Below are 22,384 nucleotides of genomic sequence, written 5' to 3' on the forward strand. Positions count from 1 at the left end.
GCTCCCGGTCAGTGGCGCAGCGGGGCTAAGGCAGGCTCTGCCCCTGCAGCTCCCATTGGCCGCAGTTCCTGGCCAACGGGAGTTGTGGAGTCAGCACTCGGGGCACGGGCAGTGAGCAGAGACCCCCTGCCCTCCCCGCTCCCAGGGGCCTGACAGGCCGGCCACTTCTGGGAGCAGCGCGGGGCCAGAGCAGGCAGGAAGCCTGCCTTAGCCCCACTGGGCCACCACTCAGGAACGGCCCGAGGTAAGTGCCGCCTGACCGAGGCCGCACACCACAACCCTTCCGCACCCCAACCTCCTGAACCAGCTTGGAGCCCCCTCCAGCACCCACACCCCCTCCCAGAGCTTTCACCCCACATCCCCTCCTGCACCCCAACCCTCTGCACCAGCCCAGTGAAAGTGAGAGAGGGTGGGGGAGATCGAGCGACGGGAGGGGGGCTGGAGTGAGAGAGGTGGGGCCTTGGAGAAGTGGGGGTTGATTTGACTGACTGGGGGGCAGGAGGGGTCTGACATGGGGCAGGAGGGAATGATGGGGGGGTGGATCTGACTGACTGGGGGGCAGGACTGAGTGGAGGGGGAGGGGCAGGAGCGAATGATGGGGGGTGGATCTGACTGACGGGGGGGCAGGAGGGGTCTGACACGGGGCAAGGTTGAGTGGGGGGAGGGGCAGGAGCGAATGATGGGGGGGTGGATCTGACTGACGGGGGGGGCAGCAGGGGTCTGACACAGGGCAGGGCTGAGTGGGTGGAGGGGCAGGAGCGAATGATGGGGGTGGATCTGACTGACGGGGGGGCAGGAGGGGTCTGACACGGGGCAAGGCTGAGTGGAGGGGGAGGGGGAGGGGCAGGAGCGAATGATGGGGGGTGGATCTGACTGACGGGGGGCAGGAGGGGTCTGACACGGGGCAAGGCTCAGTGGAGGGGGAGGGGCAGGAGCGAATGATGGGGGTGGATCTGACTGACGGGGGGGCAGGAGGGGTCTGACACGGGGCAAGGCTGAGTGGGGGGAGGGGCAGGAGCGAATGATGGGGGTGGATCTGACTGACGGGGGGCAGGAGGGGTCTGACACAGGGCAGGGCTGAGTGGGTGGAGGGGCAGGAGCGAATGATGGGGGTGGATCTGACTGACGGGGGGGCAGCAGGGGTCTGACACAGGGCAGGGCTGAGTGGGTGGAGGGGCAGGAGCGAATGATGGGGGTGGATCTGACTGACGGGGGGGCAGGAGGGGTCTGACACGGGGCAAGGCTGAGTGGGGGGAGGGGCAGGAGCGAATGATGGGGGTGGATCTGACTGACGGGGGGCAGGAGGGGTCTGACACAGGGCAGGGCTGAGTGGGGGGAGGGGCAGGAGCGAATGATGGGGGTGGATCTGACTGACGGGGGGGCAGCAGGGGTCTGACACAGGGCAGGGCTGAGTGGGGGGAGGGGCAGGAGCGAATGATGGGGGTGGATCTGACTGACGGGGGGGCAGCAGGGGTCTGACACGGGGCAAGGCTGAGTGGGGGGAGGGGCAGGAGCGAATGATGGGGGGGTGGATCTGACTGACGGGGGGGCAGCAGGGGTCTGACACAGGGCAGGGCTGAGTGGGTGGAGGGGCAGGAGCGAATGATGGGGGGTGGATCTGACTGACGGGGGGGCAGGAGGGGTCTGACACGGGGCAAGGCTGAGTGGAGGGGGAGGGGGAGGGGCAGGAGCGAATGATGGGGGTGGATCTGACTGACGGGGGGGCAGCAGGGGTCTGACACGGGGCAAGGCTGAGTGGGGGGAGGGGCAGGAGCGAATGATGGGGGTGGATCTGACTGACGGGGGACAGGAGGGGTCTGACACAGGGCAAGGCTCGGGGGAGGGGGAGGGGCAGGTCTGACTGACCCCGGCGGTTGGGGCCAGATAACGAGGGAAGCCGCAGAGCCCCCGTGGCAAAGGGGCGGGGCTGGAAACAGGGACCTTCTCGCCTTCCAATCCCCTCCCTCCCCACGTTCCCGTGCGGCCCCGAGGGCCGCCCTCCGCATGTGATTGGTTACCGACCCCGCTCTTCTCCAATCACGGCGGCGAAGGCGGGGAGGCACCTGACCCGGCCCAGGGCTGAGCCCGCCCACCGAGGTGGAGGGACCAATGGCAGGGAGTGGCGCCCCCTCCTTTCCTGCCGTCTCCATGGTGCCGCACCGGCCGCATGACGGTAAGTGGACAGTGGGCCGCAGGGCTCGGACGAGCCGAAGGGGGCGCTGCTGGGCGGCACGGTCGGCCCTGCGCGGAGTGGTACGTCCCGTGGGCCCCCTCCTCCCGCACGCAGTGGTCGAGCCGCAGAGGAGGATGGCGAAGCCTCAGGTGCCGAAGCCCAGGGGCTCGCCCCTGCTCGTGCGCGTGCCCTGCCCCCCGGCGGCTGATCGGGCGCGAGCGCCGCCCTCGCGCCTTTCCCGCCCACTGGGCCTTGAGGCGCTCGACGTGTCACCTTCCCCCCCCCCCCCCCGCCGTCGATGTCCCCTATGGGGGTGCTGGGCCTGAGGGGGGGGCTCTGTTTTCCCGTGCGGGCAGAGCACTGCTAGGGGGCTTCCAGTGCCTGGGCGGGGAGGAGCCCAGGGCTCTGGCACCAGGTTTATGGCCGTTGGCAAGGACAGCGCTGGGCCCAGCCACCAGGTGCCCCCCCCCAGCACCGCCAGTACCTCACGTTTATTACTGGGGGGGGGGGGAGTGTGATTTGGCCCGTTCTCCTCCTCCTGCCGCATCCACTGAGGACCTTCAAGGAGGATGCCCTTGGTGTCGATCAGGAGTCATTGCAAAATGCAGAGCCACAGTGTGACTTGCCTGGGGGGCAGCTCCAGTCCGGCCAATTCTGCCGCTGCTTCAGGCTTGCCCTGTGGGAGGGCAACAGCTCCCTGTCCGTCCCCCCGTCCCCCCCCCCCCACCCCCCATGGTAAAATATTTGTCTATAGGGGTGAGTCCCGTTTTCCCCATTATCTGAATCCTTTCCTTGTCACCTGTGAGCTCACGTTAGGGGGGTCGATAATACAGAGGCCTGAACAGAGCAGTGGACACACACACACACACACACACTCTGGCCAGGCTTGTGAGGTGGAGGACAAGCCCATGGCGGTGTCGCTGCTGAAAGGCTCTCTTCCCCCAAGTTGTCTGAATAACATGCGCATTGCCCATGCTATCCAGGTAATTGGCAGTATATTGTGTGCGTGCAAATTTAGAGGGTGGGGTGGAATTGCTCTAGCTGGTTCAGACCCTTGATACTTTTATTCCCCCAGATATCTGCTGCGCACAGTTGTGTTCATCGTTTTATGAATACCTAGTGACTTTCATTCTGCTGGATCCCAAAGCACTTTAGAGTAATGCAGACTCCTTTGAGGTGGAGCTTGGTAAACAACTGACCACGGAATAGGATAGACCTTAGTCTTTAGGGGGGAAAAGCTTTAAGCTCCATGCAGAGCAGACAGTATGGACATTGTTTTTTGGTGTTTCATTATAACCCTCACAATAAGATTTAGATTCTACCATTTGTGTAATTCTTCATCCTCTGATTTATACAGCAGAGGGACTGTGCTGGTTTCACTCCATTTTTATATAACTTAGTAGATTACATGTATATAAGATGAATTACCATAATTCAACTGTTTTAAATTATCTATATGCTTAAATAGGGATGCATCTTTTTTCCAGTGTCTCTAAACTAGTATTTTTCTCATTGTCTTAATCTAAATAGTCTTTGTATATGCATAGTTTGCATGAGCGTTTTACTATAGTAGAGGCACGTAAATGCACATTCAGCTTGCATAGCTGAAAATCAAGCCTTTGTGCCGCCATTCTCCAGTAGGTAAAATGGGTTTAATGAGATTCAAGAGGAGATGTAAGCATGAGTTAGTAATGTGTATATACAGTGTTTTGAACAAGTAAAGTATCCAGTAGTGCTATTATCTATATAGTGTTTTATTGTACACAGCTCCGATTTCACTTTTTTTTAAAAAAAAGTTGCTTAGTCAGATAGGAAGCTGCCCTGCATGTAACTAGGTCTGTCTAATATGCAACATTCTTAAATACTTAAAAGATAAGTATTCATGTATATCTTTGGAGGAATAATTTTAACTTTCCTTTGTTTTCTTTAATAGAGTAAAGTTGGCAGTTAGTTACGTAATCAAAGATGGCATCCTACTTAGCACAAGAAGTTCAGCTTGCTAGAAGACATGACAAGATGTAAGTACTTGTTTCAGGATTGTGGCCTGTGTTGTAGCAACTTGTGCTATGATCTTCCCAAAGCTCTCAAACTATGCAGGACTGGCTGATGAGTATGTGGATGGGAGACCTCCACAGAATATTTAAGTCCTGAAACAAGGGGTTGGTGTTTCGATAGGGGGCACTCTTCCTTTGAAAACGACTGACTCAGTATCCCAGTCTGCCACAAGGGAGATCAGTGCTGCCAATGCTGTTGTCTTCCAGATGAGCTGCAGAACTGGGGACCTGACCTTTAACCTCAGTATCCTGACTAAATTCCAACTCAAGTAGCTTGAGTTCTGCCATCCAAAACTCAACTTGTGGTTTCAGTTCAATATAGTATTTTCTTCACATTTTGATTTCTAAAATATCAATACATCTTCAGTTCACGGTTAACTCAGCTTGTAAAGTGAAAAGAACAGGAGTACTTGTGGCACCTTAGAGACTAACACGTTTATTTGAGCATAAGCTTTCGTGGGCTAAAACCCACTTCATCGGATGCATGCAGTAGAAAATACAGTAGGAAGATATATATATATATATACACACACACACAGAGAACATGAAACAATGGGTGTTACCATACACACTATAACAAGAGTGATCAGTTAAGGTGAGGAGTACTTGTGGCACCTTAGAGACTAACCAATTTATTTGAGCATAAGCTTTCGTGAGCTATAGCTCACTTCATTGGATGAGTACTGTTGCTGCAGACTGGGAAAACTGACAAAGAATAATTGTTCTGAAAATCATGGGTCACGTTCACGTCTAGTGTAAGTAAATGCAGCTACATTGAGTGAATTCCGTTCAGCTGTTCGCAGAATGGTTGGGTTCTCTGGCTGCAATACAAACAAAATTTTATGATCACGTGCATCTTATACCACATCCATCATTTACTAACTTATGTGACAACAGAGTCTATCTAGATTAGCACTTGTGGGTAAGGTTGAGTTTTATAGGTTAGTTTAAAATGAGACATCTGAAAATCTAAGGCTCATGTAAGGATGGCTCACAAGTACCACCTGAGTGGAGGTATCTGGAGGGAATATGAGTGCATATGGCAAGAAGTATAATGGTCTCTGGGGACTCTACAGGGAGCTCTTTGACTCTCGCTACGTTTCTTTCAGAAAACATATTACTCATTCTCCTCTCAGTGTTGGCTTCTGAGGACTTGCAGGGGTGGTGCTGTGCCTATACTACCTCAACCCCTCCTGCCACACATCATCTGAGATACTCAGTGCTTGTGAGCCCCCTTCATGTATGAGCACTGCTGATTGCAGCATTATGTCTGCCTCACTGCATGGGAACACAGCGGGAAGGGTCTGCCTGTACTTTCTTCCTCCCTCAGCACACCCACACTGAAACAGGCATAATTAGGCCTATAATTTCAAAAGAATTGGTTAAGGTAAAAGGTTATTATTTTCTAGCTACTGTGCAAAGTGTTCTGCCCACTTATTAAAATATTTTCCTTTGTAGACTCTCTCAGAGATCGGTATTGCTACAGCAGATGGAGAATCATCTAGGAGACAAAAAGACTGAAAAGATGTCGCAAACACAAGCAGCTGATGCAGCTTATAAAAGAAATGCAGCACTTTTAAGTGTAAGTTTCTGTGACTGTCAAGTGGCACATTGTGAAATGCAGTTTTACATAGATTACAGGCTAAAAACATTTGTGTCTTAGTTTTTCAGGTTAATTTTATAATATTAGGGTCCTGATTCTGGAACTTGTGCAAAATGTATTAAATAAGAAGTCTTTGTAACCTGGGACCTCACTAACTGTTTCACACACCCTTCTCATGAGAGCCTGATGGGTTCCAGCCTGAGCCTGAATAGCTATACTGCAATTTTATAGTCCTGCAGCCTGAGCCCTGTGAGCCCAAGTCAGTTGACAGGGTGTTTTATTGCTGTGTAGACCTATCCCAAGTAAACTGTTTCTAAAAGGCTGATTACTGAATCTTTCATTGCAGACAGGCTTACAATTCTAAGATCATGCTAAGCCCCATTTGAAACAAGAGCAGTCTTTTCCTCTGCCATCTTTGTTCTGTATCCATCCAGGAGATTGCCCATCAAATCCACATTTCTCCAAATACTCATGAAAAACTGTTGCTTAGATGCAATCTCAAGTCCGGAGTTAAAATTTGATTGAAAGACCAATAGGCGCTGACCCCCAGAAAAAAAAAAGTGGGTGCTCAGCAGCCCTGCTGATAAGCTCCTCCCTCTTCCCCTCCCCCCCAGTGCTTCCTGCCCACTGGTGATCAGCTGTTCAGCAGGAGGCGGTGTGGCGGAGTCAGGAAGAGGCGGAGCGAGGGTGGGGCGCACTCAGGGGAGGGGGCGGGAAGAGGCGAGGTGGAGTGGGGTGGAGTTGGGTTGGGTTTTGGAAGAAGGGGTGGAGTGAGGGCGGGGCCTGGGGCAGAGCAGGGATCGAGCACTCCCCAGGGAAATGAGAAAGTCGGTACCTCTGGATGACCAGAACCTTTTCCCAGTTAGCAACTTTTTATTTTTGAGATGTCTGATTTTGGGGGGGGGTTGTTCAAAAGAAATCTTTTCATTTCCTCCTTTTTTTAATGAAAAAGAGTATAAAACCTATTAAAATCACCTTTGTCCAGCACACACGTATTTACTGTTATTGTTCAAGGTATATTCACCATGTTTTTCTACTGGATGTTGCAGTATCTTGTTCAGTGACATTGTGTCTTTGTTTTATAAAGACATCCCTGGAACATTTTAGTCTCCAAGGGTGGGGATCTGTCACCTCTATGGAGAAGGGAAAATTACTTCCCTTTAATTGCTTTGATTAGAACATGTTATGACAGATCACCTACTCATCCATTCTGCACTTTTCAGAGTTAGGGGTTCTGTAACCTTCCTGTATACTTTTAAATTCTGCATATATCTCGGCTTCTTCCTCAAGGGGAACTGGTAATTAGGTCAATAGAAGGCTCTTATTTTGGTTGCAGGGACTGACATGTGATACGCCCTGCTGGAACCAACAGCTTAGAATTTTGAACCTGAAGAGGTCTCCCCTTGCCCTCTAACACAAGAGCACGTTGTAAAGTGGGGGTCTGTTACTAAGAATATCTTCATAGAACATCACTTAAAAGTAGGTTATTTCCTCCGTGCACATGCCCTCTCTCTTTGCTGTTGCTTACTATTTAATTCTACTGTCTAATATGGCACAGTGTTTTGGACTCTCATTTGTATGAAAGATGCTGTACAAAATAAAATCATATTTTTATCTCGTGTACAGCCAGAATGTCCTCCTGTGTCCATTGGGACAAGAACTCAAATTTTTCATTCTAGAAAGTGAAAAGATTCATCTTTGTGAAAAAATTTCTGGCCAAGCTGTGTGTGCTGAGGCAAGACTTGACACATCTGCAGTTTGAATGAAACTCAATTGTGTTGCAAGGCCCTCCAGCCTACTTAAGTGCCAAACAGAGGCTGCACAATTGGAGACTGCAGGCAGAATTGCCAGTCAAAGGTGCCTGTGTACCTGATATGTGCTAAAGACAGGATCTCCACACTGGTCCCATATAAGGTCACATTGGGGATAGGATAGGGGTGGGATTGTGGGTCCAGTGACGCCAAAACCCTCTGGAATGGGTGTGGCTGCTATTCCAGCCTTGGTCTGAAACAGCTGATGTGTAGATTTGGCCTCCCCAAGCCCTCTGTGTGTCACTCATCTAGAGCCTGAATACCCAGACTTTGTACAGAGGTGGCAAATTTCCCCCATTATATTTCCCCCATAATTCTTCTCCATATGTGTTTTTATAAACAAGGTTCAAATTAGCACTTATTTGTTGACAAGCATAATAAATGCAGATTACATTTGTGCATACTGAAACAAGCTCATTATGATAGTAAATGTTATTGATATTTAATGTAAACCTATAGCAAAAATATGTAGTCTTGAAGTTATGCAGGATATTTGCCATCTACTATCATATTCCTCAAAATGATTTCTTTCAAGTGTCAAAAACATTAGTGTTCATAGAAGAAATAAAAACATATGTATGACCATCAAAACAAATAGTCTGGCAGGATAAAGCAGCATAAATAAGTCTAGATATATTAATTTTATACTAGCTTTAACAGACATGCAGTACTGCAGATGCTTTCTGATAACAAAATAAAACAGGAAAGAGATCCATGCAGAATAATATATTAGAGCCTTGAAAAAACGGTTCATATTTATGTGCCAGCTTCAGAATATTGTTCCTGATACCAGGCACTGTACATTTCACAGTTACCATGTGGGGAGTTGTTGATTTGGCCTACTCAAAAATACACGGACATGATGAGGTGTTGATTTTTGCTTAAACTTAGAAAAAACAGAAATGCAAATAAAATTAATTCAGTTTTATGTGAACATAAAAAAAAACCCTTACGCTTTCCCTTTCTGCCAATTGAAATTTTATGCTCACATAGCTCAAAAACGGCTGAAGCTAGAAACTTCAAACTTAGCTTGCTTTATAATCCTTATTGAGTAAGAGGGGAAAAAATGAAATTTGAAGAAAATGGATTTTAAAGATTTAATTCAGCATTTTTATACAATTGTGTTAGAGTATGTTTCCCCCGAACATGTTTAAAGGAGGCGTTGTCAGGTTTAAGAATGTTCATTCAGGCCTTGGATTAAACACCTTGCTTAGGTGCTGTATTTAATAAGTGCTGAGATAGCTCTGAAGACACTTAGTAGTACTACTGCAGTGTTAACTTGGCCACCTTGCACATATGTACATAAGAACAGCTATACTGGGTCAGACGAAAGGTCCATCTAGCCCAGTATCCTCTCTTCCGACAGGTTTCAGAGTAACAGCCATGTTAGTCTGTATTAGCAAAAAGAAAAGGAGGACTTGTGGCACCTTAGAGACTAACCAATTTATTTGAGCATGAGCTTTCGTGAGCTACAGCTCACTTCATTGGATGCATACCGTGGAAACTGCAGCAGACATTATATACACACAGAGATCATGAAACAATACCTCCTCCCACCCCACTGTCCTGCTGGTAATAGCTTATCTAAAGTGATCATCAAGTTGGGCCATTTCCAGCACAAATCCAGGTTTTCTCACCCTCCACACCCCCCACACAAACTCATTCTCCTGCTGGTAATAGCTCATCCAAAGTGACCACTCTCCCTACAATGTGCATGATAATCAAGGTGGGCCATGTCCAGCACAAATCCAGGCTTTCTCACCCCCCCCCCTTTTTTTTTTTCCGGGAACACACACACACACACACAAACTCACTCTCCTGCTGGCAATAGCTCATCCAAACTGACCACTCTCCAAGTTTAAATCCAAGTTTAACCAGAATGTCGGGGGGGGGGGGGTAAGGAAAAAACAAGGGGAAATAGGCTACCTTGCATAATGACTTAGCCACTCCCAGTCTCTATTTAAGCCTAAATTAATAGTATCCAATTTGCAAATGAATTCCAATTCAGCAGTTTCTCGCTGGAGTCTGGATTTGAAGTTTTTTTGTTTTAAGATAGCGACCTTCATGTCTGTGATCTTCATGTCTGTGAGAGTGGTCAGTTTGGATGAGCTATTGCCAGCAGGTGAGTGAGTTTGTGTGTGTGTGTGTGTGTGTGTGTGTGTGTGTGTCCCCGGAAAAAAAAAAGGGGCGGGGTGAGAGCCTGGATTTGTGCTGGACATGGCCCACCTTGATTACCATGCACATTGTGAAAAGAGTTGTCACTTTGGATGGGCTATTACCAGCAGGAGAGTGAGTTTGTGGGGAGGGGGTGTGGAGGGTGAGAAAACCTGGATTTGTGCTGGAAATGGCCCAACTTGATGATCACTTTAGATAAGTTATTACCAGCAGGACAGTGGGGTGGGAGGAGGTATTGTTTCATGATCTCTGTGTGTATATAATGTCTGCTGCAGTTTCCACGGCATGCATCCGATGAAGTGAGCTGTAGCTCAGGAAAGCTCATGCTCAAATAAATTGGTTAGTCTCTAAGGTGCCACAAGTACTCCTTTTCTCTTCCGACAGTGGCCAATTCCAGGTGCCCCAGAGGGAAAGAATAAAACAGGGAATCATCAAGTGATCCATCCAGTTGCCCATGTATGTAGTATTTTCTGTTCTCTTCTTTGTTATTCATAAATCTTAATGTATTACTGTGATATTTAGTATAGACCATAAAGTATAAAGTTTAGGATGTGTGATGTAACAGAGCGAGCATTTTAGCATAAAATCTGGGCCAAATTCTGATCTCATATATGGTGGTGTAAGTCTGGATTATATGAGTGTGAATGACATCTGAATTTGGCCCCATAATAGTGATGTATGCATCAGAATTTCCATTTTTACCTCTGGGAAGGGACTTGAACTGTTTTTCTTGTAGTCCTGGCCATTTTAAACAGGGTTATGGGATAGACTAGTGCTTAATATTGTAGTATCCTAGATTCTGTTTTACTTGCCAAAGGTGTTTACGCTGCTGACTTCAGATAAACTGGAGAGAATTAGAAAATGTAAATTCCCAACACAGGACTTTTAAAAAATAAAAATGCCACAACAGGCACCTTCTAGCCACCAGCTACATGCAAAGGTGCCATCTAATTTTTCAGTGGCCTCAGTTTTTTTCCAAGGCGTACTGCACCTTCCAGCAAAAATTTCTTTCACTGTCTGTCATTAAATCAGTTTTCTGAATTACAATAGACTACAAATATACAAACTGGAGTGGAGCAACAAAAAGACGCATCTGATATCTAGGCCATGCCAATGTGACCTTTTCTACTAAAATGTGTACAACAGCTGTTTTCCCTTGGCTGAAAGTAATTTATTTCCTATTATCATAAACATTCCTGTATCAAAATTAAGTAGCCACAGAGATAGTGATCTTGGTCTGTTTTGCACCTTCCTGTGTAAATACTTGTAGGAAGAAGTCATAGGGGGGGTAAAATGCTCTGAGGGGACTGTGGTGCATAAAAACCCAAATAGACAGGACTGAATGGAGACTGATCCACCTTTTTGCCATGACAGGTAATTGCTCCAGGCCATGGCAAAGGCATGTTGGTGAAGTGTGGGGGAGCTTGCCTGGTGCTGTTAATGGTATACCTGTGCATACACAGAGAACTTGACTTTGTAGTGTTGTCAAGCCATGGCTGCTATGCAATTTTACATTTTAACTAAAAACCACTCTGTTTCGTCATTTTTTGTTCTGAGTTCCAGAAAAGGAAGGAATCGGAAAGTGTTATATAAGTATCGGATGTGTTTATGCCTCAAATTCTTATGGTTTCAACTGTATCCAGGCCAATTCCAGAACAAAACAGAAATTGCATCCACAGAGTCCATAAAGTCGACAATTACTGTCACGATTTGTATTATTCACTGGGCATTATCTGTGGTGCTCAGCACTGTTCAGAACATGCCAGAAAATATAGTTCCTGAGCCAATGTGTATGAAATGTGTAGCCCTGGATAAGATGGCTCAGATATTTAAGTATGAAATGTATAGTTATTAAGCACATATTGATATATGTGAGTGAAGGCACTGCTGACAATAGAAGTTTTACTAGATTAAGGACGAGAAGATTTGACTCTCCAACTTTCTTTCTAGAGGAAGAGCTGCCCAGAGCTCCGGTGCCTGTTTATTTTCCTTTCCTGCCTGCAGTGGCCCTGAGATACCTCAGAAGTGTCAGGTTTTTTTCTCAACTTTAAAATATAGACTTCTCTTGCTGTTTGGTTTTAAATAGTCTCCTGTGAGAACTGCAACTCAGTCACTGTAGTGTTGCGTTTAAGAGCCTTCTGGAAAGTAACTAGCCCTTAAACAGAAGTAAAAGCAGTGTTGCCAAATCTCATGATTTTGTCATGAGTCTCATGCTAATTGCTTTCCTTAAAGTCCCAGCTCCTGGAGTCAAGTGGATATATGATGATTTCAGCCTTCATTCTGAAAGAAAAATGAAGTTTCTAGCCCTTATGGCTGTGGAGAAAACTTAAATATGTGACCCCAATACACCCTAAAGGCTCAAAAACCAAAAGGCAAATAAAAAGAACCCCAAAGCTGTCATTTTTGCATAATCTCTTGATTTTTGGTGAGCCTGATTCATGATTTTTGAACATTTGGGGTTGGCAATACTATGAAAGTGACTGAAAAGTGTCAGTTTCACTCCTGTTTGAAGTCCCTTTCTAGTCTATTAGTAGTAGTGAGGTAACACCCCTAGAGCCCCGGCAGATGTATTCTAAACTCTCGGGGCCTTGCCCTAGTAAGATGTTTCCCAAGTTAAATGATCTATTCCAAGCTTGATGAACTGCAAAAAAGTGATAGAAAGTAATCTGGATTTTTCTACAATTGTTTCAGTTGTATTCAAGAGTTAGTAACAAAGAATATACATTACAGTTTTAAACCTAACCAGTGTCCCTTAAGAAGTGACTTGACACAAGATATGAGAACATGTTAGTATTAGAGCTGAGTGGGTCTAATAGTTATTTAATCCTCTTTTTTTATGTAGAAATTAGATACAGTGCTCCTATCAGCTAATTTCTAAATTATTATCTGCAAAAAAAAACAAACCTAGAGTTTTTAGGTGCCTGAGTAGCCCCTGGAACCACAGTTAAAGTCCCCTCCTCCCCCACCAAAATCTGAAATGGCGCCCCTGTGTCATTTGTTCAATGTCCCTTTCTCATTCCCTCATTTCGACCTTATGATCTGCACCCCTATTCCTGTCTGTTTTTTGTCCATTGTACTTAATTCTGACATCTCCTTAATGCGAAAAGGCAGCCTTCCGTTACTGTGATGTGCTCCACCTATCAATCCCAGGATTTAAGTAGCATAGCACCTTATACGATCCTTCCACAGAGATCAGTTAGCCGCCTCAAACCAGCACTAGGTTCACTGATAAAACTGTAGAAAGACCAAACAAAAAACTGCTTGGATGATATTTTCAATCTTATTCTCTTCTATCTGCATACAGTAAAATCACTATAAATATGCTATAAAACCAGTCCAAATATTAATACATTTTCATTCATTTTAAATAAAGATGAACATTGTAACTTGATTTTAGCTTAGAACTTTCTGCTAAGAACTATTAGTTTCTTTTAATCATGCTCTACACTAATTTTAGGCCAGATTCTGCAATTGACTACTACTCAATATGAGTAATTGTGTTTGGGTTCTCCTGTAGACCTGCTCCTTCAGAATCTCACTGTTCTGAGTAGAATATCTTTGGGAAGTCCCTTTGGGGAATTTCCTCACTCATTTATTTTTTATGTTGTACTCTTCACACCTGCTTTCTGCTCCCAACTCTGCCATCTGCTATGCTTCCCTCCCCACCCCCCGTTCTGCTTTGGCTCCTTCACACCCATCTCCCATGCCCCTTTCTATCTCTTCATCTGCCCGAAAGCCCTGCACTCGGTCTCTTCAGTGCTTGGCTGTGGAACTAAGCCTGCAAGAAAGGGTTACAATTTAAAAGAGTCTTTTCAAATTGAGTCTAGGCCTCTGTGAACCCAACACATGTCTACTGGGCAAGTGGAAGCCCATGTGCAGATTTTACAAGAAATCTAAGAGAGGTGTGTTCTCATCCGAGTTTGAATGTCTGGTGAACAGCTTGCTGCATCTCTACATTTTTGTGCACATGTTATGCATGCATATTAGCAAGTCATCTTTGTCTTGGGGAAGACGAGATCTTGAACAAATTTGCTTAGTTACTTTAAAGCTACAGTAGATAGAATACATGCTTCAGTTCATCTACTCAGCACAACGAATACCACGCTCCTTTTTTTCTGTATTGTCATGAGGAACATAGTCTAACTATAAATTACCTTTGTGTATGGAGAGATTAAATATGTAGTAGGTGCTGTCTGTCAGAACACTTCTGGCAGAGAAAACAATTCTTACAGCCAGGAAATGCAAGAAAGGCTCCTGCAAAACCTCCAATATATTAGTGTTATTGTCAAAAATAAGAGGCTGCAGGATCTATGGCTAAACAGAAGATTTCAATTCCAGGGATATCAAATCCAGTGCTTCTTAGGAGAAATAAGTTCACTTAAAAGGCAATTAAATATATATTGCCTGTTAATGTCACCTGTAACTTGTCAAACTGTTATTTTAAACAGGATATAGAAGCAGCAGAAAAGAGGTTGCAAGCAAGAGTACACCTACAGCCACATCCTGATATTGTTAAGCTTGAAGTAAGTCCTGAAATAAACTCCATCCTTTCACTTGCTATGTACAAAATAGTTCCCTTTTTTTTCTGAAGCATATTCGTAAAGTAAAAATAATTGATTTTGAAATTGACTGGTATAGCCAAGGGCCTGTGTACTGTGCAGTTGGCTGAACCTAAATTCTGGGCTAAGGTCCTTAGATTCTGCTGTAGCCTAGGGGAAATTCTCTAGCAGATTCAGATATTTTTTGACTGGAGCTTTTTATTTAATTAAATATGAAAATGAATAATTTAAGGATCATAACAGCCCCTATAGTGTTTTTTGATATTAAATTCAACTTACCTTACTTTGTCTTTACATTTCCAGTTTTAAATACACCACAGATTGTCATTTTTATGTTTGAGTCAACGGCCCATAAAGATGAATGGGGAAGTTCACACCTGTCAGAGCTATTGTGTAAGGGTGGTTGGGAACATGTGAAAATATCACTGTAGCAGTCACAGTTAGTTCACATTTTCAAGATTTTCTTTCCAACCACAATAGCTAAAGCAAATTTTTTTTAAATTAAAATTGAGGTTCTGGAGCACAAGTCTGCAGAAAAGGGTGAACTCTGCCATGGTGAAATACATGGGGCCCTGATTATAGTGAGTGCCATCATTCAATTAATATCCTGAAGTCCTGAGTGTTTAGTAGAAGAAAAAAATTGTACCAAACTATACTTTAAAAATTTCTGTTACAGTGACAGATGTGACAGCATGCTATTTTAATGGTCATATCACTTTAAAATAAATAGGGATGTGATGCACTCACTTTTTTGGATTTGTTGGGCACTAAATATGACTTATCTTCCCCTCATCCACCGAAATAAAAATCAGATGCAAAATTCAAATTTAGATACTGTATACTACACAGTTCCTCAGGAAATGAAGCTGTTTAAAGTGAGTTGATTATATTAATGAAATGTTAAATAGCATTAAAGTTTAAAGTATATTTTAAGTTGCAACTTGCAAACAAAGTTAATTCTGGTAGCTGACAAATTACTTAAAAGTGAAGAAATGGAACAAAGCTATTTATGCTGAGTCTGTCAGACTAAGGGAATGATCCTGCAAACACTTGTGCACAGGCGTAATTCCACGGAGTGCAGTAGGACTATGCATGTGCTACAGCTAAGTGTTTGTAGGACCAGGCCTAAATTTATCCCTGAGATATGCTGATTACATAAGTCATAAATGCCTGCTTGTGTGCCGCAAATACAGTTTTAGTCCTTAATAATTTAAAACAGTTGTCACTTATGCATGGACTGTACTAGCTCAGCTCTGTTTTAGCAACATCGGTCTGTATTAGGCCTGAAGTCCCATATGCCAGAGAGTTTTGACATTTCCAGTACTGGTTCAGTCACTATGAAGCATTACATACCATTGCATAGTAAATTCTGCGGAACAAATCTCGTATCAATTACACAAAACAGTACAGATTTAAAAAAATCTGGTGTAGATACCTTTACAGTGTGGATAAAATGGACAAAAGTCAGATAATTCATAGTGACTATTGATAGAAACAGTGTTGACTTTTGCCTTCATCCTTCCCACCCAATTGTGTGAGATGCAGAAGAGTGGTGTTACGATTTCAAGGAAAAATTTCACATATTTAATCTTTTATATTTTTAAGGAGAGGGCACTAAATAGCAGGAAAGAAAAAATATTTCATATACAAAATTGTCTAAAAGAAAAGAAGTACTTGTGGCACCTTAGAGACTAACCAATTTATTTGAGCATAAGCTTTCGTGAGCTACAGCTCACTTCATCGGATGCATACTGTGGAAAATTCAGAAGATGTTTTTATACACACAAACCATGAAAAAATGGGTGTTTATCACTACAAAAGGTTTTCTCTCCCCCCACCCCACTCTCCTGCTGGTAATGGCTTATCTAAAGTGATCATTCTCCTTACAATGTGTATGATCATCAAGGTGGGCCATTTCCAGCACAAATTCCAATTCAGCAGTCTCTTGCTGGAGTCTGGTTTTGAAGTTTTTCTGTTGTAATATCGCAACTTTCATGTCTGTAATCGCGTGGGTGGGGAGAAAACCTGGATTTGTGCTGGAAATGGCCCACCTTGATTATCATACACATTTGTAAGGAGAATGATCACTTTAGATAAACTATTACTGTTAGGGAGCTTATTCCTTCACCCACTTACTTCCCTGGTCCTTCTCGCATGAACAGAGAGCAACAATACCCGAAGTCCAAAGGTGCAAACAATTCAATGTTTATTGGGGTGAACTTCCAGCAAGCATGATTCCAGTTTCCTTCCTTAGTATCCTCCTTCCCAGCTCTGACACCACAGAGCCTTAAACCTGTGTCCCTGTTCCCATTCCTACCCTTAGCCAAACATGATTCCAACTTCCTTACTCCCATTCCCTGTTCCCTTTCCCCCTTTAGCAAAACATGATTCCAATTTTCTTACCCCCATTCCCTGTTCCCATCTCCCCCACCCCCCCACCCACTTCCTCATTGACTACAGATTATATAGTAAAACTTGAGTTCTGCTTAGCTATACCTTAACCAATCATTTTCCTGAAATTTGACTAACCAGTCCTAACATATCGTAACATGATTATGTAACCAATTATATCCCACCACCTTAATTAGTTTACACCCAGCAAAATTAATTATACAGCAGACAGGAACAATCACAGAACCAGACAGAGATTATACAGACAAACAATAGCAAAGTGGGAACTATAATGACAAGACAATACAGAAGTGAGGATTTCACATCCCAGCTATTGATAAGTGAGTTCTTGCCAGACAGGATGCTATCAAACTAAGTTTCCTTTTACATTTTCTAGGCACTTCCCTTTCTCTGGAGGTGATAGGAATACAATCCTGTCCTGATAGTGCCTAACAGCCCAATAGCACCTTATTTCAATGTGACTAGTTTGGAATGTGAGGATGTGACTGTTCGCTTCCCAGCTTATGGCTGCCTCTGCTGCTTAGCCAAAGGCCTTAGTCTAAGAACAGGGCCTCAGACTGTCACAGTAAGAGAAGGCCCTTACACCAGCAGATAGTGATTTTGATTCTTTCTTTTATACCTCTATAATTAGCCAAGTGATAAGAATACACCTAAATTCTTAGAGTATAGGCCTTTACAGACAGGCCTGAATATCTATATCCTAACAATTACCAGCAGGAGAGTGGGGTCGGGGGAGAGAAAAACACCCATTTTTTCATGGTTTGTGTGTATAAAAACATCTTCTGTACTTTCCACAGTATGCATCCGATGAAGTGAGCTGTAGCTCACGAAAGTTTATGCTCAAATGAATTGGTTAGTGTCTAAGGTGCCACAAGTACTCCTTTTCTTTTTGCGAATACAGACTAACACTGCTGTTACTCTGAAACCTGACAAAATTGACTGTCCACATTCCTTCCAGTAAAACTTTCAAAGGATATTTAACACATGGCCTTAATACATATGTATATCAACACTGATTTTCACAGTTGATTATAATGCCGCCTTAACTTAGCAGTCCAAGTACAGATTCATGTGGTTGCACATAAAATTTCAAACAAGATCTATTGTGTAAATACATATTTTCTAAATGATGTATAGAAACTGTGTATATGAGTTACACATATGAACCAAAATAGTTACCCAATAGTCCAGCACTTCCAAAGAAGCAATTTATGATGTATCTCATATGTGCATTAAAATATGTATTTAGGTAAATAAAAATTGATTTTTTCTTTTTTTAAAAAGCCTAAATATATGTGTTCAAAATCTGTACAAATGTTTTGCTGAAAAAGCAATTTCCAGGTAAATATAGGTCCCTATTGAACAGAGCATTTAAGAGTATGCTTAAAGTTTAAGCACATTATTTGCTAAATCTGGACCTGTGTCTCCAACTCTTAACTAAAGTATTTTTGTGGCCTGTAGTATCAATTGTATGATTTCATCCATAAGCATTAACAAATATTGCTCAGGATGCCCCTGTGAAAATGGGGAATTTTATCTCTGTTCTTCAGTTGGAAAAACTGAGACCCAGAAGTTACACCTCTTACCCAAGACCACTCTTCCCTCTAAGCTGTGCACGTGTGCGTGCACACACAGATCCTAAACCCCACGCACATGGTGAAACACTGCATGCACAAAAATTTGCACAGAAGCACAATTTGCACAGAAGAAATGTTTTGCGCACACAGCTCATCAAAAATTTGCACAGAAGACATTTTTTTGCGCACACGGCCTGTCAAAAATTAGAGGGAACATTGCCCAAGACCCTAGAACAAGTGCATGTCAGAGCTGTAGTTAGAAATCAGGAACTTCTGGCTACCATTCTGTTTCTTAGACCACAGGATAGCTGGTTGTGCAGTTGTCTTTCTTGAGCTAAGTACTGGAACCAATTACATTATCATGGATTTATTCATTGCAAAATTTAGCTCACAAATATTTTTGAGCCATCCTCAAATTAATGCACTACTTGTTTGTTGATAGCATTAAACAGCAAATTTATTTTTATCTTAAATACTGCTAAACTATGATTGTAATAATATTTAGGCTCTAGAAAATGTTTGTTTTATAGAAACATGACTACAATTCCATGAACATGAATCCTATCATCATGAGTTCCCTTTCTAATATATTATCCACCACAGGAGGGCACATTCAGTCACTGCATAACTTACTCTAGAAGGTTTCAGAGTAACAGCCGTGTTAGTCTGTATTCGCAAAAAGAAAAGGAGTACTTGTGGCACCTTAGAGACTAACCAATTTATTTGAGCATAAGCTTTCGTGAGCTACAGCTCAACTTCATCGGATGCATACTGTGGAAACTGCAGAAGACATTATATACACAGAGACCATGAAACAATACCTCCTCCCACCCCACTCTCCTGCTGGTAATAGCTTATCTAAAGTGATCACTCTCCTTACAATGATCATCAAGTTGGGCCATTTCCAGCACAAATCCAGGTTTTCTCACCCTCCCCCCCCCCCCCCACAAACTCACTCTCTTGCTGGTAATAGCCCATCCAAAGTGACCACTCTCTTTACAATGTGTATGATAAGGTGGGTCATTAAGGTGGGCCATTTCCAGGAAATGGCCTACCTTGATTATCATACACATTGTAAAGAGAGTGGTCACTTTAGATGGGCTATTACCAGCAGGAGAGTGAGTTTGGGGGGGGGGGGGGCGCGGAGGGTGAGAAAACCTGGATTTGTGCTGGAAATGGCCCAACTTGATTTTCATTGTAAGGAGAGTGATCACTTTAGATAAGCTATTACCAGCAGGACAGTGGGGTGGGAGGAGGTATTGTTTCATGGTCTCTGTGTATATAATGTCTTCTGCTGTTTCCACAGTATGCATCCGATGAAGTGAGCTGTAGCTCACGAAAGCTTATGCTCAAATAAATTGGTTAGTCTCTAAGGTGCCACAAGTACTCCTTTTCTTTTTACTCTAGAAGGTGAAATCCTGCCAACTTCTGTTACATTGTTTAAGTGAGGGGTTGGAATTTTGGTATCCAAATAGTTCAGCCTTTTCTGAATTGCTTCACACATAAGGCAAGCTTTAATAACACATTGTATGTGTGTGGTGTTTTGTGAAAAATTGATTGATAGATTAAATTGTGAAGCAAAGTTAAATTGCTTATTGTTGTATCATATCTTTCTTAGACTCTCTATTGGGCATCAGTAGAAGAATCTATTCCTAAGTGGGAGCAGTTTCTTTTAGGAAGAGCACAAACGCCTGTTGGTTTTAAGAAAAAGAAATCTACAAAGTATAACATAAGTCACCCAGAAGGAGCTGCACAAAGATAAAGAGAAAACCTTTGACTTCAATGGGCAAAATAATGCTATCCGGACAACAGTGTGTCAGGCCATTAAATTGCCATTTAAATTTATGTATATGAAAATGAATCATGTTTGATGGGTTTTTTTCCAGTTGTATCTGTGTGGAAGAGTTCAGCTAAACTGTAGTCTGCCAGCTTGAGGAGGCACAGAATAACATTTCTACTGGTGGGAGGAACAGTCCTTCTTGAAAGTGACTTTATAAGATCAGAAGTTAGACACTGGTCTATGGAAGCCCACCAGTACAATAGCCTCTTTAAGATGACAAGAATTTTAGGTTATGTATAATCCTTCACTTTTGTATTTTTAAGTACCTTGTATATGAATCTACCTTTATTTTCTTGAACCTCCTTGGCGATGGGGGGAATTTATTCTGGGAAAGGCAGACAATTTACATCAGGCTGAGGGGAAAGCTTTAGTTTATGGCTGGTATCCTCTATAGGAGCCCAGTGGTAAAGGGTGGAGAGGGCACATATTTAATCTTTATGTCCCCTGTTTTCCCTGACCATGTCAGTGACACTGATTTTTTTAGGGGGGAGGAGGATGGCGAGGGGCTGTTGGTCTTGCCCATAAGCAATTGCAATTTCTGTTCCATTAACCACTGCTGCAGACTTCCCATATTAGGTTCTGTGCCTGGTTTGCGAAAGCAGAAGCCAATGTGAATTTGGGTTGAATCCAGCCATGAAGTTCATTTTACAGACATTGAAGTAACAAACATTAGTATTATATTTTGACCATGTTTCCTTTGTAGTTTTAAGCCATTGCTTTGTGTCACTTTCATTTTGTTAATGTAAGCCAGAGACACAATTTATGGATTAGGGCATGGGAGGTGGGGAGGAACCAGACAGAAAGTCAGCCCAACTGAGCGTCCCAAAGATCACAGATACTGGAATAAGAAGGGGGGGCGCTTGCTTTCTATCGCAGATTGAGGATAGTTTCTCAGCCTCTGCCTACAAACATGGAAGGCCAGCCGGTGTTTTTTTGCTTGCATATTGTTAATTATTTGTATTCTCTGAGTGCCTAGGAGCCTTCGTCACAGGACTCCACTGTGCTAGGTGCTGTACAAATACAGAACAAAAAGACAGTCCCTGCCCCAGATAGCTTACAGTCTGAGGCTAACCCCTTGATAAATTAGTGTGCCTGGGAGTCACCGTGCATTGCTTTTTCATGTTTGTATATATTGAAAGGCCCAATTCAGAGAGAAATCTTTTCAAGTAAATTACTTAGAAGTCTTTGTGCTTTTTCACTCTTCCATAGCAAGGAAGCATGGTGGACTTTGGGGGGGGGGGTTTCCTCTAGAATGGGATTTGAGTCAAGAGGATCAATAGAAACCAATTTCAATAAAGGGTGGTTACTACTTCCCTAGGGCAAGAGGAATTCATGTACATAGTTATGAAATGGGGCCACACAAACCACTCCAGTCAGCTATAGGCTAACCAAATTAATTACCAGGAACTATTAGGAATGATGAGCCCTCACCCCCTTATTTGCTGTTAGGGGTTTGTCTTTCCTCTACCTCCCCATTAAGTTTGGAGGGGGGGGTAACCTTGTCCCTATATCTGAATTTTGTGTTATGGGTGTATGATCTAACAGCACCTTTCTTCTACTCCATGACCAACCTCTGCATAAGTGTCACAGCTCTTTACACTGCTCCATAAGGAAGGTGCACCTTCCGAATTTTGCACCTAGAGCATTATGTGAATTTAATTAATCGAATAGGATTTAATTATCCAGTGCTGACTGGCTGTTAGTGAGGAATTCATTGCCCCTCAAAATAGGGAGCAGCCTCTCCAGCTGGAGACCACAGGAAGTCTGAACAGTTTGCAAGGGCCAACACCTGCAGAAGCTATTTTCTGCTAGATCAGGCTCTTAGTTTGCTGAATTTAAATCACTCAAAGATTCACCCAAAAAAAAATTCCCCCTAGCTGCACTTTAAAATGATTTTACATGTTCAAAGTTTATATGAAACTTTTTCTATTGAAATGTCCATTAAACTGATAAGTTTTTACAGAAACTGCCATGTCAGAAATATCCTGTTGAGTGGGTGTTGGTGTTTGTAACAATAACGTTGTTTTCAAAATATGTGATGGCAGATTAGCACGCTTCTCTGCAGTGTTGTTAACAGTTGTAATTAAGGAATAAACAGTAAAGGGTGTCAGTCCGATGACAATTCCATCTATAGTGTCACAATACAAAATGTCACAAAATATTAGAACTGTTATATAACT

General features: G+C 43.6%; 1 protein-coding gene across 3 annotated transcripts; it reads left to right on the plus strand.

The window, feature by feature from the left end:
* Positions 1-2,086: 2,086 nt before the first annotated feature.
* Positions 2,087-22,320, plus strand: CEP15 (centrosomal protein 15). Of its 3 annotated transcripts, none has more exons than XM_077821925.1 (5): positions 2,087-2,173; positions 4,107-4,191; positions 5,686-5,809; positions 14,265-14,339; positions 19,983-22,320. In XM_077821925.1, exons 2-5 carry the CDS (start codon positions 4,139-4,141, stop codon positions 20,124-20,126), a joined length of 396 nt encoding a protein of 131 aa, XP_077678051.1. In that variant the 5' UTR covers positions 2,087-2,173; positions 4,107-4,138; the 3' UTR covers positions 20,127-22,320. The 3 variants fall into 3 exon arrangements, with proteins under 3 accessions (XP_077678051.1, XP_077678050.1, XP_077678053.1); XM_077821924.1 differs by lacking the exon at positions 2,087-2,173 and adding an exon at positions 2,199-2,322; XM_077821927.1 differs by lacking the exon at positions 2,087-2,173 and adding an exon at positions 2,200-2,253.
* Positions 22,321-22,384: the final 64 nt, after the last annotated feature.

This window comes from Eretmochelys imbricata, chromosome 7 (assembly GCF_965152235.1).
Source record: "Eretmochelys imbricata isolate rEreImb1 chromosome 7, rEreImb1.hap1, whole genome shotgun sequence".
NCBI lineage: Eukaryota > Metazoa > Chordata > Testudines > Cheloniidae > Eretmochelys > Eretmochelys imbricata.